Here is a 16,962-nt window from a genome sequence, read left to right as displayed (position 1 = left end):
CTGAATTGGTGGAATACCCATTGGCTTTCACTGTTCACTTCAACACTAATTCTGAGATGGATCCTTAGATACCCAATGACCGTGAACAGGGCTGTTAGCTATGGCACATAGTGGAGTGATTTCATTCTCACCACCCACTAGAAAGCAATCTAGGCCCATAATGGGAAACTCAAATAGCAAATCTGTGAGTATAAGCATGTCTTGAGAAGCCACGAGTCAGCAACAGGCTCACTTAAGCATCAAGATAGTTTAACTGAAAGTCACAGGGGTGACAATGAAGGAGGCACTATTATCCTTTAGTTGTTCGTTATTGTAGCTAAGGTTTCTGGTAGTGTTAAATGGAATCGGAGCCCAGCAAATAGTGTTAGAGGAGAAACATAAACCAAATCATAGAAATTGCAGTTGATTAAAGCCGCACAATGATGGGGGCAAAGAAAATAAAAAGTCAGATATTCAGCTCTAGGGTTAATATAATGGCATCCGAGCAACTATGCTATGATCGAATGAAAGTAAACTCTTCTCACATAGTGGTGGAGCATCACCACTATCAAACCTTTTTTGACTAGGCTATAGGGGATTTGGGGCATTGAAACTGTAACCTTCTTGTGGATTGATGTCAGTTGGATTTTCGTCGCTAATGGTCACTAAAGCACCATTTCCTCTAAGTAGTGCAGCTTGGTTTGGTTTACTTCAGTACACATTTTTGGGTGTTTCTTTTGTAAAAGGTCATAAAATATCTTACACATATACCGTCACACTTTTAAGTACGCTTTAGTTGGAGTAGAGGTCTCAGTACTAGGAATGTAAGAGTGGATTGGCATGAAAATAAAAAGCTATCTTGAATTGGCAGCTACAGCATGTCACACTATTTACTTTGGGCCCTCTCCCATCGACTCAAATCTGTCATTACGCACCCTCAAACCAGATACGCACCCTGGGTGGAGCAACCCCAAAATGTGGACAGCCCTTGTCAAAGATTAAACAAAGAGATGTATTAACATTCATCCATCTATTCTCTGTACCGCTTAGCCTCACTAGGGTCGCGGGTGTGCTAGATCGCATCCCAGCTTTGGGCGAGAGACGGTACACCCTGAACTACTGGTCGCCAGCCAATAGCAGGGCACAAAGAAACAAACAACCATTCACACTCACATTCACACGTACGAACAATTTAGAGCCTTCCATTAACCTACCATGCAAGTTTTGGGAATGTGGGAGGAAATTGAGTACTAGAACATAAACCCACGCTAGCACGGGGGAAAACATGCCAGCTCGGAAGCAGATGTGCTAGCGACTTGTCCACTGTGGCACCACGAATGAACAACAAGATAAAAAAATGAATATGATTCCAGGATTGACACATTCCCATCACACACACACACACACACACAGTAATAAAAGTATGTCTACAGTGGGCTAAAATCAGAGCAGTTTACAAAGTGTGCACTTGTGTAAGTTAATATTTCCACCAAAAATCTTAGTGTATGTAGAAGTTTTAAATTAATTTGTACTACTGTGTGCGAGCACCAATAGTGACCTTTTATTTTAATTCATCCCATGTCTTTCCATCATGTATTGAATATACACAGCCTCATAAAAAATAGCAGGGTGAAGACAGATTGCCATAATTAAGACTTCATCACAAGATTAACAAAATACCATACATATTGAAAATCACAAGACGTAATGAAGCCTGAACATTAATTTTACTTCAGCCCAATTCATTAGCTGCATATAGATTCACTTAATAATGAATCACAAGTATTACGATGGTCATTGTGGTTTTCCCTCCCCATGTTTGAAACTCATTAGTTAGAAAAGACAGGCAGCATAATGCTGATGGTGGTGATATGATAATTAGTGCTGGCGACAGATTGAGTCAATATAAGTGTAATTAATGTTTCAGTGTGAGGTTTATTACAACAGAAGCAACCAGGCTCTTAATGAGAGACTTTTTAAATCATAGAATCATTCAAACATAGAGCCATTGGCATTAAACTGATTTTATGTCGAAGTTTGGGCGTTTTCTACACCCTATAGAGGCAGAATGTGATATGTACATGACTAAATGTTTCAGACCATTAAGGCTCGCTCATAATTCAGCTCATGTTATTATTTAAGTTTTTTTTTTAATAAAATGAATGATTTCTTTTTTTTTTTTTAATAAAATGAATGGTTTTTTATTCAATCATCCCTATTCCACTTTTGGTGGCGGTTACATTACGCTCATTGACATAGCCTCCTAATTTTGTGTATTTTGGGGAAGAAAAAACAAATCTGCCAGATTTGCTCAAGAAAATCAGACCATCTGCTTTGTGTTTTTTTTTTTTTTTGCTGCCATACTGAGGCATGATACTATGTACACTCAAAACAAATCACCATGCGCTCATATAACGCACCTTTCAGCTTATTGCAATTTAGAATAAGGAAATGCCAAATTATTACTGCTTCAGGCTGAATCTGGTGTTGATCAATAATGTTTTGCAGCAGCTCAATATGTTAAAGTAAATCTGACTAGGGGCTGAACAGTTAGGTTGTATCCAAGTTTAGAATCTTGACTGCACATTTAGAAGTAATTGGTAGTTCTGTTTTGACATTTGGCTACTTGTTTGGAAGACCTTTCAATATGTATTAAATGGAATGGTTTAAATGACCTACACACATATTCCATCCCTAACCAGTGCAAATTATATTAGAGCAATTCCTTTGAGACAGTAATAGCATATTCCTGTAAGTGAATAATAAAATGTGTTCTCCCCCAAATGGCTGAAAAAAATATCACCTCACAGAAGTGAGAAATAATCTCTTTGCACCTTGCGTTGCCTAAAAATACCCCTGTTGTATCCAAAAGTATGAGGTGTTGTCTTTTATAAAGGTTTTTCTTCTTTTTTTTCTCTTTCCAGCTTTCTGTGAAGAGGGATGCAGGAGCGGCGGGACTTGTGTGTCTCCCAACACATGTGTTTGCCCTTCAGGATTCACAGGACAATATTGTGAGACAGGTAAGACAGACCGGAAGGTCATTATCATCATACAACACTAAATCCTGGTTTCATATAAATAATAACGCTGACATACAAACTCATCCGACATATCACTTAGACACACATTTATAACAATGCAGGCAGAAACAAAGGCAAGAAAAGAGCAACTTTTAGCTTGTACAACTACAATTATTTTACGAAATGGCGTCACAAACCATGCTGGGAACATCCTCCTTCCAAGCCAATGCTACACGTGCCTACATGGCGGCCACGGTGGTGGACGCAATGTTCCCAGTCCCCTTTGTGATTGTACCCAGTTGTGTGCAACCATAGCCTACGCGGCACAATGTGCAGGCATTCATTGTTATTTTGGTTTTCGACGTCAAAAAACAGTTGATGTTAAATCTGAGGACACACTAAAGCCAATTTCACGCCGCACTTGTGCAGTGTAAAAAGACCGTGGGGCAGCACACAAGGACAACAGGTTTGCCCTTATTTGGAAGTTCTGATGTAGCAGTCAACCAGAAAGTAACATGGACACTTTTCACGGTGATCGATGAGAAGTAGACCACACCTTGACAATATGTATTTGTCATTGTTGCAAAAGAAAGCCCTGGCTTTGCTTAGGGTTTGAAAAAAAATACTGAATTTCAATCTTGTGGAGTCTTTTATTACATTGTCTTTGTGTAGTCTTAAGTACTGCTAAAATGTGTGAACACTATCAAGTCTTAAAATGTAAAGAAATTTTACAGTTGATAGCGTTCATTCAAAATTAAGGAAAGTAACCAAAATCTAATCAAGTGTAATTAGTTACCTTACTATGAGAAAGTAATTGAAATAGTTAAAAAGCAAATTTATTTATATAGCGAATTTCATACACTAAGTAACTCAGTGTGATTTACATTATTAAAAGCATTTAAAAACAAAGAAAAAAAAACAGCTTCATAAACTTTTCAAACAAAAAGGGAAAAAAAATTAAAGTACAATTACAGTGGAAGAAATATCCTTTAAAAGTGGAAAATTTAACCTGGACTTAAAAACATTCACACTTGGGGATGACGTCACTTCTGTTGGCAACATATTCCATGTTTGTGCAGGATACTGTAATTTCTCATGTATAATGTCCACCCATGTATAATACGCACCCCCAAAGTTGACCTCAAAATTCTGGAAAACCCTTCAACCTATGTAAAATGCAATTTTACAATGCATGATTTTGCTTCTATCCGTATGATCAAAACATTAAGTATTTTCTGTATTTTGTTAGTTTTTTCTAATAATTATTCTGAAGTTAAGCACTTTATTTGAACACAAAATAAATTTTTTTCATTCTGTATTTAATAACTGCAACACAACACAAAAGACTGGGAAAGTTGAGGAATGCTCAAAAAAGCAAAAAAGAGTATCATGATTGGATATATAAGGAGCATCTCCCAAAGGCTCAGTTGTTCACGAGCAAGGATAGGGTGAGGTTTACCACTTTGTGAAAAACTGCGTGGGCAAATAGTCCAACAGTTTAAGAACAAGGTTTCTCAATGTACAATTGCAAGGAATTTAGGGATTTCATTATCTACGATCCAAATATCTAGAAAAGATTCGGAGAATCTAGAAAAAAATCTGTACACATAAGTAGCAAGGCCGAAAAACCAACATTGAATGCCGTTAGCTTCAATCTCTCAGGCAGCACTGCATTAAAAACCAACATCATTGTGAAAATGATATTGCCACGTGGGCTCAGGAACACTTCAGAAAACTCTACTATGCAAAGCTTAGTATATAACACTTATATCAATAACACCCATAAATGCCGCCAGCTTCTCTGGGCCCAAGTTCATCTGAGATGGACTGACGCAAAGTGGAAAAATGTGCTGTGGTCTGATGAATCCACATTTCAAATTGTTGAAAATCATTAGACATTGTGTCCTCCAGACCAAAGAGGAAAAGCACCATCCGGATTTTTATCAGTGCAAGGTTCAAAAGCCAGAATATGTGATGTTATGGGTATGTGTTAGTGGCCATGGCATGGTAAACTTCCACATCAGCGAAGGCACTATTCATGCTGTAAGGTACATACAGGTTTTGGAGCAACATATGCTGCCATCCAAGCAATGTCTTTTTCAGGGACGTCCCTGCTTATTTCAGCAAGCCAATGCCAAGCCACATTCTGCACGTGTTACAACACTGTGGCTTCGTAGTAAAAGAGTGTGAGTACTAGACTGGCCTGCCAGCAGTGTAGACCTTTCTCCCATTGAAAATGTGTGGCGCATTGTGAACTGCAAACACACCAACAGAGACCCCGGACTATTTAGCAACTGACATTGTACATGAAGCAAGAATGGGAAAGAATTACACCTACAAAGCTCCAACAATTAGTGTCCTCAGTTCCCAAACGCTTATTGAGTGTTGTTGAAAGGAAAAGTGATGTAACACTGTAGTAAAAAAAAAAATCCCCCTGTCCTAGCTCTTTTGGAACATGTTTCAGGCATCAAATTGAATATGGGTGAATATTTGCAAAAAAAAAATAGTGAATCAGTTTTAATATTTAATATATTGTGTCCGTTGTGTATTCGATTGAATGTGGTTTGTAAATGATTTGCTAATCACTGTATTGTGTTTTTATTTACGCTTTACACAATGTCCCAACTTCATTGGAATAGGGGTTTGTACATTTCCGAAGTAATTTCCCCAACACTAAATGCATAGCTCATATTTTGCTATACCTTGAAAATGTTTCAACGAAAGTACCTTTACCAACACTGTATGGAAAGATGTTTTAGCACATGAGGAGCTTTCAGACATTGAAATGGAAGAATATATAGAGTTGACCCCTCATTTGCTGCAGGAACTTTTGTCCGTTCATCAAGAACATTTGCAAAGTCACAGAGCACTGATGTTGGCTCAGAGGGCCCAGCTCCCAATCTCTACCATAGTAAACCCCAGATGTGATGATGTTGAGTTTAAGACTCTTCCTGGGGCACAATCATACTGGAATAGAAAGGGCCTTCCCTAAACTGTTCCCACGAAGAGGAACACATAGAAGTAACCATTCATCTGCTTTCCATCTCCCTTCTTCTCCTTCACATATTTCTGTGCCTTTGGTGCTATAGTTTTCTCACATCATTCTCTCCTCTGTTTCCATTGGTTTCATACTTTTATTTTATTGTCTTTTGCTTTCTTCCTTGCCTATTTTCTTTTCACTCATTATTACCCTATATAATATATATATATATACTGCAATTTGCAATGCCCCAACAAATAATTTACTCTGCCTCCACCCCCACCCCACCCCTGTTGTCAGAAAACCAATATAACCATCATTTATTGAGTGGCCGGCACAGTGAGCGACTGGTTAGCGCATCTGCCACACAGTTCTGGGGACGGGTTCAAATCCCAGCCCTGCCTGTGTGGATTTTGCATGTTCTCCCCGTGCCTTGGTGGGTTTTCTCTGGGCACTCTGGTTTCCTCCCACATCCCAAAGACATGCATGGTAGGTTGATTGAATACTCTAAATTGGCCGTAGGTGTGAATATGAGTGCGAATGGTTGTTTCTTTCTATGTGCCCTGTGATTGGCTGGTGACCGGTTCAGGGTGTACCCTGCCTCCTGCCCGAAGATAGCTGGGATAGGCTCCAGCAGCCCGCGACCCTAGTGTGGATAAGCGGTAAAGAAAATGGATGGATGGATTTATTGAGTAGCAGAATGTGCCCCCAATCCCCGCGTTGACCTAATGCCTCGGGGATGTGCTCTGACACAGACACTGCCATGTTCTCATGTCCTCCGATGCAGAAGTTCTCACCATGGGATCCCTTTTAATTACGTTTCATAAAAAGGAGAACTTTGCAGTTAATGGAAATTACTTTCTTCAAACTTTAAAGTTCAAGTGTTGCTGTCAGTTGTTGACGTGTACATGGTGATCTCTTTTGTTCATTATCGTCAGGGTATGTACGGCCGTGTTATATTATTACATAACATTATGTAAATCTTACATTACATGTAAGACGTCAGAAAAAAATCATTAGAATACTTAGAGCTGAATATTTGATGGAAAATTAGTTCAGATCTACAGTATTTGCACAATACAAAGGGCTAATGAGTGTAGATTCTAATATCTTAGACGACGTTTGGCCTCTACCCGAGCAGGCTTCAACAGTTCATGCAACAGGCTTGTAAGGACAGCACTAGTCTATCCCCCACATATAATGCTGTCCTTTCATTGATTCCAAAGAGACTCAATAATTCTGACTCCAACAAACAAAAAAAACACAGACTCTTGAGGCAGCTCCACAAACGTTTTTCAACTGAATAGAATATTAACAAGGATGTTTCCACCCAATGACTGATGTTGACAGGCAGAGACCTTTATGCAAGGCATCTTAACGACTGTTGTTTTTGCATCCAAACAGTGATACCATTTGTGGTTTGGGGTGTGCCTCTAACTTGGAGGATAAATAGCTCTGTTTCCACACCAAAAACCCATGCTAATGCTGTCCTATCTAGCCTGTTGCATGAACTGATGAAGCCTGTTCGGCAAAACATCTTCCAAGACAAACAGAATATTCCAGTTGCGATTGATTAAATGCCCTGAGAGGAAATGACCTGGATGAAGGAGAATATTCAAAAACATTTTGGGATTGATACTCCTAAAATGGTGTGGGAATAAGAAATGATGACTCAGAAATTTGCGAACCATCTCAAGTTTATCATGAGATGCAGAAAATACAGCATCATACCCACAAGCCAACCACCATGAAAGGCTACAGGAAAAACAATATCCTCAAAAAGACACCAAAACAACTCCTGAATGAGAGTGTAACAAGTAAATTTTACCATTGAAAGTGTTAAGGTACAAGTAGATGAATTACTCCTCAAATTGAAAACTAGTTCTGACCATAGCTCTGTAAAAAAGCTAACCACATTGACAACCTAAGCTCAGCTTGTTCAACACAACACCAACAACAACAAAAGCACGGCAAACGACATTTTCATAAATTACAATTGAAAAATAACACATCCATGTTAAAATTGCTCACCTGGAGGCAAAAAGACTGGGAACTCAACTAATTTTGAGTTACAAAATACATGGGTAAAAAACTAACCCTAACCCAGACAGAGAACTTAATCAGAGAAGAGAGAAGGAGGTTTTGGCTCAAGGGTTGAATTTTATCGTGACACTACAAAAGGTTCCAATAGTTTATGTGGTCACTGCGACTGAAACAGCTCTTAGGAAGGATAATCTAACATAAACTGCAGGTGAACAAATTGGGTTAAAAATGTTTGAAATGCCAAAGTCCCACCTCCCAACCTCACCCTAGAGGAAAGGTTTAACATTGCTGAGTAAGGATGAAAACATCACAATCCTGCCAGCAGACTATGGGAGATAACCAGTAATTTTTAACACAACCGACTGCCATAACAGGGTACTTACACTTCTCATTGATCAGAATCATCTTTATTTGCGAAGTATGTCCAAAAAAAACATAAGGAATTTGTCTCCGGTAGTTGGAGCCGCTCTAGTACGACAACAGACAGTCAATTGACAGACAAATTAATTGACAAATTAATGGTGACACTTCAACAAACAAATTTAGTAGTGTGAAAATTATATTCACACGTAGCTACTCACAATTTGTACTTTCTTTGTAATTGTGCAATGCACTTTTGTCAAGAACATTTTTCATCGCCGTGATCGTAATGTAAAGTGATCCGATACAGCAGACCTATAACGCATCTGGCATCTTCTTGCGGCGACTCTTTCATCATGCCTGCAAATGCCGCCGCACATTTTTTTCCTCACTTCCTCTGCATTCAGCGTTTGACATTATATTTTAGGCGCTACTTTCTGCTCTGCTCTCGCCTCATTAGTAAATGAGAGAAGGGAAAAAGAGAGAGTTTTGCGTGCTTATGAACCGAAACGATAATTATCATACACCGTCCCACCCCTTATGTTACTTAGCTGTACTAAAACGTTCACAATCACATCATTTTTATTTTTAATCATCTCAAACCAGTCTATGCTAAACTGTTAAATTAGCTTTCTTCGACCTCGTTGTTGTGTCTTTGTGCGGGTTTCAAACCATGCAGGTTTTTGCAGACATCAACAACATAATCCTTGAATCCAAAATGTATTATCGTTGGCGCTCCTTCCATCGTTGTTCATGAAGGTGCCTATTTTACAATGGCAAGTGCGCAACAACGCAGACTGTGTTGCCAGGTTGGTGCGAATGACCCCCAAAATAGTTTCTCTTTCCAAAAAAATAAGGCTAACTGTCTTAATTAAAATGCAGAGTTCCAGCTCTAAATGAGATGACTTCTCAAGTCATGTAGTTCAAGTCAGTCAAGTCTCTTGGCTACCATGTCTAAAGTCAAGTCAAGTCTTTAAGTATTTGGCAAGCAAGTCGCAAGTCAAAAAACTAGCAACTCGAGTTAACTCGAGTCAAGTCAATTGACTCTAGTCAAGTCAATTGACCCGGGTCCTTCCATCTCTGCTGGACACCCCATACCCAGAAAAGCAATCTGGTGTAGGCAGTCAAATGATACTGATGCATATATTGGGGAAACCAACTACTACTGTAGGTGTTGAACCGACTAGTCAACTAGTCAGTTGCCACTTCGTATTGACGGGTATAGCTTGAGGTCGACTGATTGCCACTCACATGTTTTGGACACGGACACCTCACTGAAGTCAACAGGTGGTGAGTTTACATAGCAACCTAGCAGCGGGGCCTAATGCACATGTAAATATTTTCTTAAAAATTAGAACAGTAGCACGTTCACTTGCAAAATAAATAAAATCTGAAAAGGCTAACACTATATGACGAGCAGCCTTAAATTCTCACGTTATCTGTCAACAAATTCACCAAATGCCCAATAAAAAGACATACTGTGGCATCTGCTTAAACAGTGAAATGAAGACAAGCCATGGTCGATCAATACCTCTATTGTAAAAAAGAACATTTAGTGTAGCGCTTCTCTCTACTCTGTGGCTTTAGTTGGATGGTTTGCCAGCGAGAGGAGAGCGAGAGCATTGCGTGCTTTGAGCCCTTGAAGGTCTCAAAGACGGTCATATAATGACTTTAATACATTATTGAAAACCATTCCCTCCTCCTTTATTTTTAACTATACTGTATACTATTCTTACATACTGCAGGAAGTAGCGACCCAGTAGTTGTTACATGAATTGGTGTTAGTGTTAGAGTCCAGAGTTAGTGTTAAGAGTGAAAATTCCGACTGCACCTTGGAGTTATCTCAGTGTGATCGGATGAGTGAATGTCTGAATGTGATCGGATGAACGAGTCGGGGTTGGGTTTGTGCAGGAAGGGCAGGAAGAGTGAGTGAGTTAGCAAGCTTGTGTTGGAGTTTGTTTTTTATATTATTATTACATTACCACACACAGCAGCGAGTTGAGACTGAAAAAAAAAAAATGATATCAATTAGTTGATGTCGACTCAACTATCATCACCTTAGCATTAACTACAAAAAATCTGAAGTTGTTCAATCCCTAGTCACAACGCAGACAGGCCAACTTCACAGGTCAAGACTCAGCTGTCTACCTTCATCTCAAAGAGAAACCTCACTCTTTTGAGGATAAATCTATATATTCTGGACAGAGAAGACTGATGGTTTGAAAGAAGAGTAAGAGAAGAAGTTTGGAAGACCATCTCTAAACAGAGGAGGTGGCTTACGTCACCACCTACTGACTATCTTCCACATACAATGCCGTCTTTTTATCCATTCCAAAGAGACTCAATAATTCTGCCTCCAAGAAATCAACAAAAAACACAACTCTGTTGACCCTGAGGCAGCTCCATGATCTTTTTTCAACTGAATGATATATTAACAAGGTAGTTTCCACCCAACAACTGCTGCTGACGGGCAGAGGCCTCTGTGCAAGGCATCTTAGCCACTGTGTATTTGCATCCCAAAAGAGTGTTACCATTCTTGATTTGGGGTGTGCCTCTGACTTGGTTGATATTTTGGGGGGGGGGGGTTTCCACACCAAAAACCCAGGCTAGTCTTGTCCTACCTCCCCTGTTGTAGGAACTGCTCGGATGAGAGGCGCAACATCGTCTAAGACAACTAGAACAGTCCGGCTATGATTGATTCAATGCCCTGAGAATAGATTCAATGATTCCAGTAATACATTGAATCTGCTTTACATAAAGAAATAACGTAGCCAGACCGACAGTACACATCTGGCCTTGTTTCACATGTAGTATATTTTAACATGACTAATGGGGGGGGGGACATTCTTCATATTTCCCATCAAGAAAGGGATGAAATACAAAGAAGGGAAAATGCATGTTGACATATTTTTTCTCACAAGACGGCAAAGCAAGAGCCCTCAGTTGGTAACAATTTGTATTTAAGGTGAAAACCATTTTTGGCTGAGTCCCTTTTCATAAATGATGAAGAGAGATATTGGCGATCACAGCAGGATTATTGTTATTATTTAGAAGGGCTGGTGGCGCTGCTGCCTTGCAGCTTGTATACTCACTATAGAGTGGAGTGGTTGATACCTGACAATGACAATGGATCGACAAGAACTGAAAGAAACCAGGGAACTAAGTACAAACAGATTGATGAGACAATGAGGAATACCTGGACAAGATACGAGTGGCTGGAGAGAGATTGACACAGGGTAGAAGGTTGATGAGAACGGTGGACACAATAACTAAATGAGCACACAAGACATGAAAAACATGGAACACAGGAAAACGTGAAACAAAACCAAACACAACCCAAACCAAAACATAGACCATGACACATGTAGCACACCCGAATTTTCAGGGCCTCAATAGTATTTGGATGAAGTAACATAATTGTAAATATAACTATTGTATAAAATAGAATAGAGGTTTCCGAAGAGCTTGACGCAAGTGTCTTTTTTTGTAATGTTTACAAAGTCAGTGACTGAGGCATAAAGGTTTTAATGATGATTTGGTTGCAGTGTGGTCCACTTGACCAACGTACGATTTTCCTGTTGTTCATCAGGCTATTACTGCTTTTATGCACCAATGTTCCATACCAATATTTTAAATTTAGTATTATCTGAATGAAAAATTATGGCAGAAACAGGCTAGGTTAGAATGAGGTCAGTGTTCCTTTTCAGTGCACGACCGTCTCTGAATTTTGATGATGATTAGACTCACCTGTGGTTGACTTTACGAATAAAGCTTCACAAGACTAGTATTGGCGCTTCCAATTTTAATTATCGTTACCACCTTATTCTTCATCTCTGAGAGTAATATTATTTAGTAGTATTATTTATTTCAGAATCAGAATCAGAATCATCTTTATTTGCCAAGTATGTCCAAAACACGCAAGGAATTTGTCTCCGGTAGTTGGAGCCGCTCTAGTACAACAAACAGTCAATTTACAGAACACTTTGGGGACATAAAGACATTGACAAAAAACAATTGTGCAAAAAGATGCAGAGTCCTCTAGCACTTAGAGCAGTTCGAACGACTAATATTGCAATCGTCCGGTGCAATGACCATTGTGCAAAGGGCGCTGAGACTTCAAGGAGTGTATGCGGTTTAAAGTGACGAGTAGTGCGATCATCTGGGACAATGTTGGTTGTGCAAATGTTACAGATACTCCTCAATCAGTGTGCAAATGGAGCAGATGCTACTCTGGCATGAGTGGCCAGTATATGCAAATAGTGCAGCATGGCGAGACAACTACAGTGAGTGCACGAGTAATACATAATTGGCCCCACAGAAATGTGACAACGAACTCAAGTCAAAAAATTGCCAGCTTGTTGTAATGGAATTGTAGGTTAGGTGTTTAAGAAGTTGATCGCAAGAGGGAAGAAGCTGTTGGAATGCCCAGTGCCCACCAAAACTGAAAATAAAAGACAAAGAAAAAGATATAGATGAAGCAGAGGTCACAATTCAAAAAGCAAAGACGAAGAAAACATGTTGTATATTGTGGAATGCAGCCCAGTTATATTTGTTCACATATTCCCATTTTTTTCACATCAAACTAGATGATATTAGAAGTGTAGCCATATTTTACAAGACTGAAGATTAAAATGTAATTGAAAATAATGACCTTGCAGAAAATGAATGAAAAGTCACATAGGCATGTGGGGTGGTTATAACGGAGCTTTGGGCATCCAAATGAGGCGCAACCAATCAGACAGGGAAATAAGATGGTGATTTTGGCATTTCAGCTGCAGGCTCATCACTCTACAGAAGTGGTTAGCCCTTTATTCTGACATGTCCCCCAACTTACCCAATGTGTCCCTTCTGCTACCCCACACACACACACTTTTACAGTCATCAAATCAATAACATTCATTTTCAAAATGTCGTTTAAAAAAAAAAAAAGAATTCTGAGCTATTCTTGACTGCAGCATGAACTGTCGTCGTAAACGCAGGCGAAAGGCAAAAAAACAAACGAGCCATGTAATGTTGAAAATGTTGCCAATTTATGAGAAATTAAGATGTAACGTAAAAATTAAGGAATTGTGTGGAGTGAGTGGATCATTATTGTGAAAAAAACAGGAAGACGTCAGACTCAGAGGTTCGGCAGCACCCATAGCACTTTCCAATCAAAAGTTACAATTACCATATTGATACACTATGTGGCATAAAGTAAAAATTGCAGTCCGAGAGGCTGCTATTTGTCACTTTTTTTCTCTCATGGGAAAACAGTGTGAATCAGAGCCCTAAAGCTAAAGGCTGATATTGTTACCTACAGTATGGAGCAAATAATCAATTGATCAAGAAAAAGAGAACGCTGGATGCTTCCATGTTTGCAACCAATAGACCTATCGCAAACCTCCCTTCATAGCCAAGATTGCTGAGAAAGTTGTGTTTAATCAACTCAGCAATTTCTTAAACTTAAATTGACTTTTTCACAGATTTCAAATTTGAAAAATTTCTATCTGGTTTCCAACCTTATCACAGTACAGAATCAGCTCTTCGCAAAATGCTAAATTATGTCACGTAGAACACTGACTTTGGAAAGGTGTCAGTTCTTGTTTTATTGGATCTCAGTTCTGCATTTGATACAGATGATCATACTCTTGAACAGGTTGGAAACTTGGGTAGGACTCAATGAACCAGTCCTTAAATGGTTCAACTCCTACTTACTGGAAACAAGTTATTTTGTGGCCATTGGATGTTTTCAATCTGATCGATTCCAGTTCTTGGATGCCTTTTGTGTAGCCTGTACATGCTACCCTTGGGGTGGCATGGTGATGGACTGGTTAGCACATCTGCTTCACAGTTCTGAGGACCGGGGTTCAAATCCTGGCCCCGCCTGTGTGGATTTTGCATGTTCTCCCCGTGGCTTCGTGGGTTTTATCTGGGCACTCCGGTTCCTCCCACAGCCCAAAAACATACATGGTAGGTTGATTGAAGACTCTAAATTGCCTGTAGGTGTGAATTTGAGTGTGAGTGGTTGTTTGTTTATATGTGCCCTGCGATTGGCTGGCAACCAGTTTAGGGTGTACACCGCCTCTCGCCCGAAGAGATAGGCTCCAGGACACCCGCGACCCAAGTGAGGAAAAGCGATACAGAAATGGATTGATGGATGCTACCCTTGGGTCAAACAAATACTTCACAACTTTGTTAACTACCGTATTTTCACGACCATAAGGCGTACTTAAAAGTCTTAAATTTTCTCCAAAATGGATGGGGCACCTTATAATGCAGCGCGCCTTATGAGTTCCAAAATCTTTAAATGTTGTCGTGTGACTTTAATGAGCGCTCCGCTTGACTGACATTTCCTGCCGACAGGCGGACGTCACTGAGTACAGCATGCGGACCTAAAGGGGGAAGGGTGTGCATGACAGAGGATGCAAAAAGACACGCCCCAGTAGGTATATAGTTCCGGTATGTGCATCGGTTTGGCGAAGGACCCCCGAAAATTACACCTACGAAGAGACACGCTTACGAAGCACAGTTTAAACTGCAAACTGTTAGTTACGCGGAGGACCATGGGAATCAAGCAGCTGCAAGAGAATTCAAGATCAACGAATCCATGGTTCGCAAGTGGAGGAAGCAGGAAAACGAGCTTCGCCAAGTCAAGAAGACGAAGCTGAGTTTCCGCGGAAACAAGGCGAGGTAGCCCGATTTGGAAGACCAACTCGGGCAGTGGATTAATGAGCAAAGAACAGCCGGGAGAAGTGCCTCTACAGTCACCATTTGACTGAGGGCAATAACGCTTGCAGAAGAAATGAAAATCAAACATTTTCAAGGAGGTCAGTCTTGGTGCTTTCGTTTTATGAAACGACACCATCTATCCATCCGGGCAAGGACTACCGTGGCGCAGCAATTTACGGCGGATTACAAGGAAAAGCTGGACATCTTCCGCTCCCACTGCAGTAAAAAAATTCCAAACAAACACATCCAGCCCAACCACATCACCAACATGGACGAGGTGCCGCTCATTTTCGCTTAATTTCGACATCCCGGGGAACCACACTGTAGGGAAGAAGAGGACCACTACGGTAGCGATATGTTCAACGGGGTACGAGAAGTATGCGTTTACTGTTGGGCTTGGTTGCCATAGTAATGGACAGAAACTGCTAGCTATGGTGATTTTTAAGAGGAAGCCGTTGCCTAAAGAGAGGTTTCCAGCCAAAGTCAACGTTAAGGCCAATCAAAAGGGCTGGATGGACGAGGAGAAAATGAGAGAGTGGTTGAGTGAGGTGTACCTAAAGAGACCGGATTTTTTTTTCCACGCATCACCGTCCCTCTTGATTTGTGACTCTATGCGCGCCCATCTCACAGCCGCTGTGAAAACCCAAGTGCAACTAAGACTGGGCGAGTTACGGCACCATATGTGAATGGATTTTGGATGCTTGGGCTAAAGTATCTGCTTTGACGAGACCGGCAACGAGACTGACTCCGACAATGATGAGCGGGAACCCGGTGTGTTTGTTGGAGAACTTGCCCAGCTGTTCATTTTGGATACAGAAGATGAGGACTTTGATGGATTTGATTAATTGTTTTTGGCAGTAACGAAAAGAGGATTGTTAGTAAATCCTTGGAGTCACTCTCTTTAAAAAACAAAGAACAAGTCCCAAACCTTGGTGTACTGATAGATTCTGATCTGACTTTCAGCAGTCATGTAAAATCAATCACTAAAACAGACTCCGACCAGCTGAAGAACATATATATTCAGTACGGAGGATTGTATTTTCCAAACACTCCAGGAGAAGCTCATCCATGCTTTTATCTCAAGTAGACTTGATATTTGTGATGGTCTTCTGACTGGACTCCCCCAAAAGAGCATTTAATAGTAGCAGCTAATTTAGAACACTGCGGCTTGGGTTCTGACCAAAACGAACCAATCAGAGCCTATTATTAAAATTCTGAAGTCTTTACACTGGCTCCCAGACAGCTATAGAATACGCTTAAAATTTCTGCCATTGGTCTGTAAATCACTGAATGGTTTATGTCCTGAATACATAAAAGAAATGCTAATGGGATAAAAACCCAGTAGGGCTCTGAGGATCTACAGACTTGGGTCAGTTAGTGGAGCCCAGAGTTCAGCGCAAACATGGTGAAGCAGCATTTAGCCATTATGCTGGACACAAAGGGAATAAGTTGACAAAAGAAGTGAGGTCAGCCCCAAGTGTCAATTTTTTTAAGTCCATGTTAAAAACTTTTTTTCCCTCATGCTTACAATTGAGCTCTTTTAAAGCATTTTAATTTCATTTTAAAAATATTTTTTCTGTACTGCACTATACATTATTTTAGCAATTTTAGTAAGATCTCTTTTTTCTGTACTTTGTTTTCAAAAGTCTTTTGCCTTTTGTTTTTACATGTTTAATTATGTGAAGTAGTGGTTCTCAAACATTTTTACACTAGGTACCAGCTCAAAAAATACATGTCTCTCCAAGTACCACCATCATGACAACATTAACATACGGGAGCGTAGTAGGCTAAATGTTCATCAAAAATAAGGCAGCGGTTTTATTTAATATTATTGAAAGCCGCCGTAACAGTTTGAAGATTACTGTAACA

The 16,962-nt window shown here is 40.0% G+C and overlaps 1 protein-coding gene across 2 annotated transcripts in view; it reads left to right on the top strand.

Moving 5' to 3' along the window:
• Positions 1-16,962, top strand: part of LOC133399034 (protein kinase C-binding protein NELL1-like) — a 271,032-nt gene that overhangs the window by 226,874 nt on the left and 27,196 nt on the right. For both annotated transcript variants that reach the window (XM_061670100.1, XM_061670099.1), the window contains exon 15: positions 2,904-2,999. In XM_061670100.1, the coding sequence (XP_061526084.1) occupies positions 2,904-2,999 (96 nt within the window). The remainder of the gene's footprint in view (positions 1-2,903; positions 3,000-16,962) is intronic.

The sequence above is a fragment of the Phycodurus eques genome, chromosome 2, assembly GCF_024500275.1.
Source record: "Phycodurus eques isolate BA_2022a chromosome 2, UOR_Pequ_1.1, whole genome shotgun sequence".
In the NCBI taxonomy this organism is placed as follows: Eukaryota; Metazoa; Chordata; class Actinopteri; order Syngnathiformes; family Syngnathidae; genus Phycodurus; species Phycodurus eques.
Note: the sequence above shows the minus strand (reverse complement) of the source record. Positions and strands in the feature narration are given on the sequence as shown.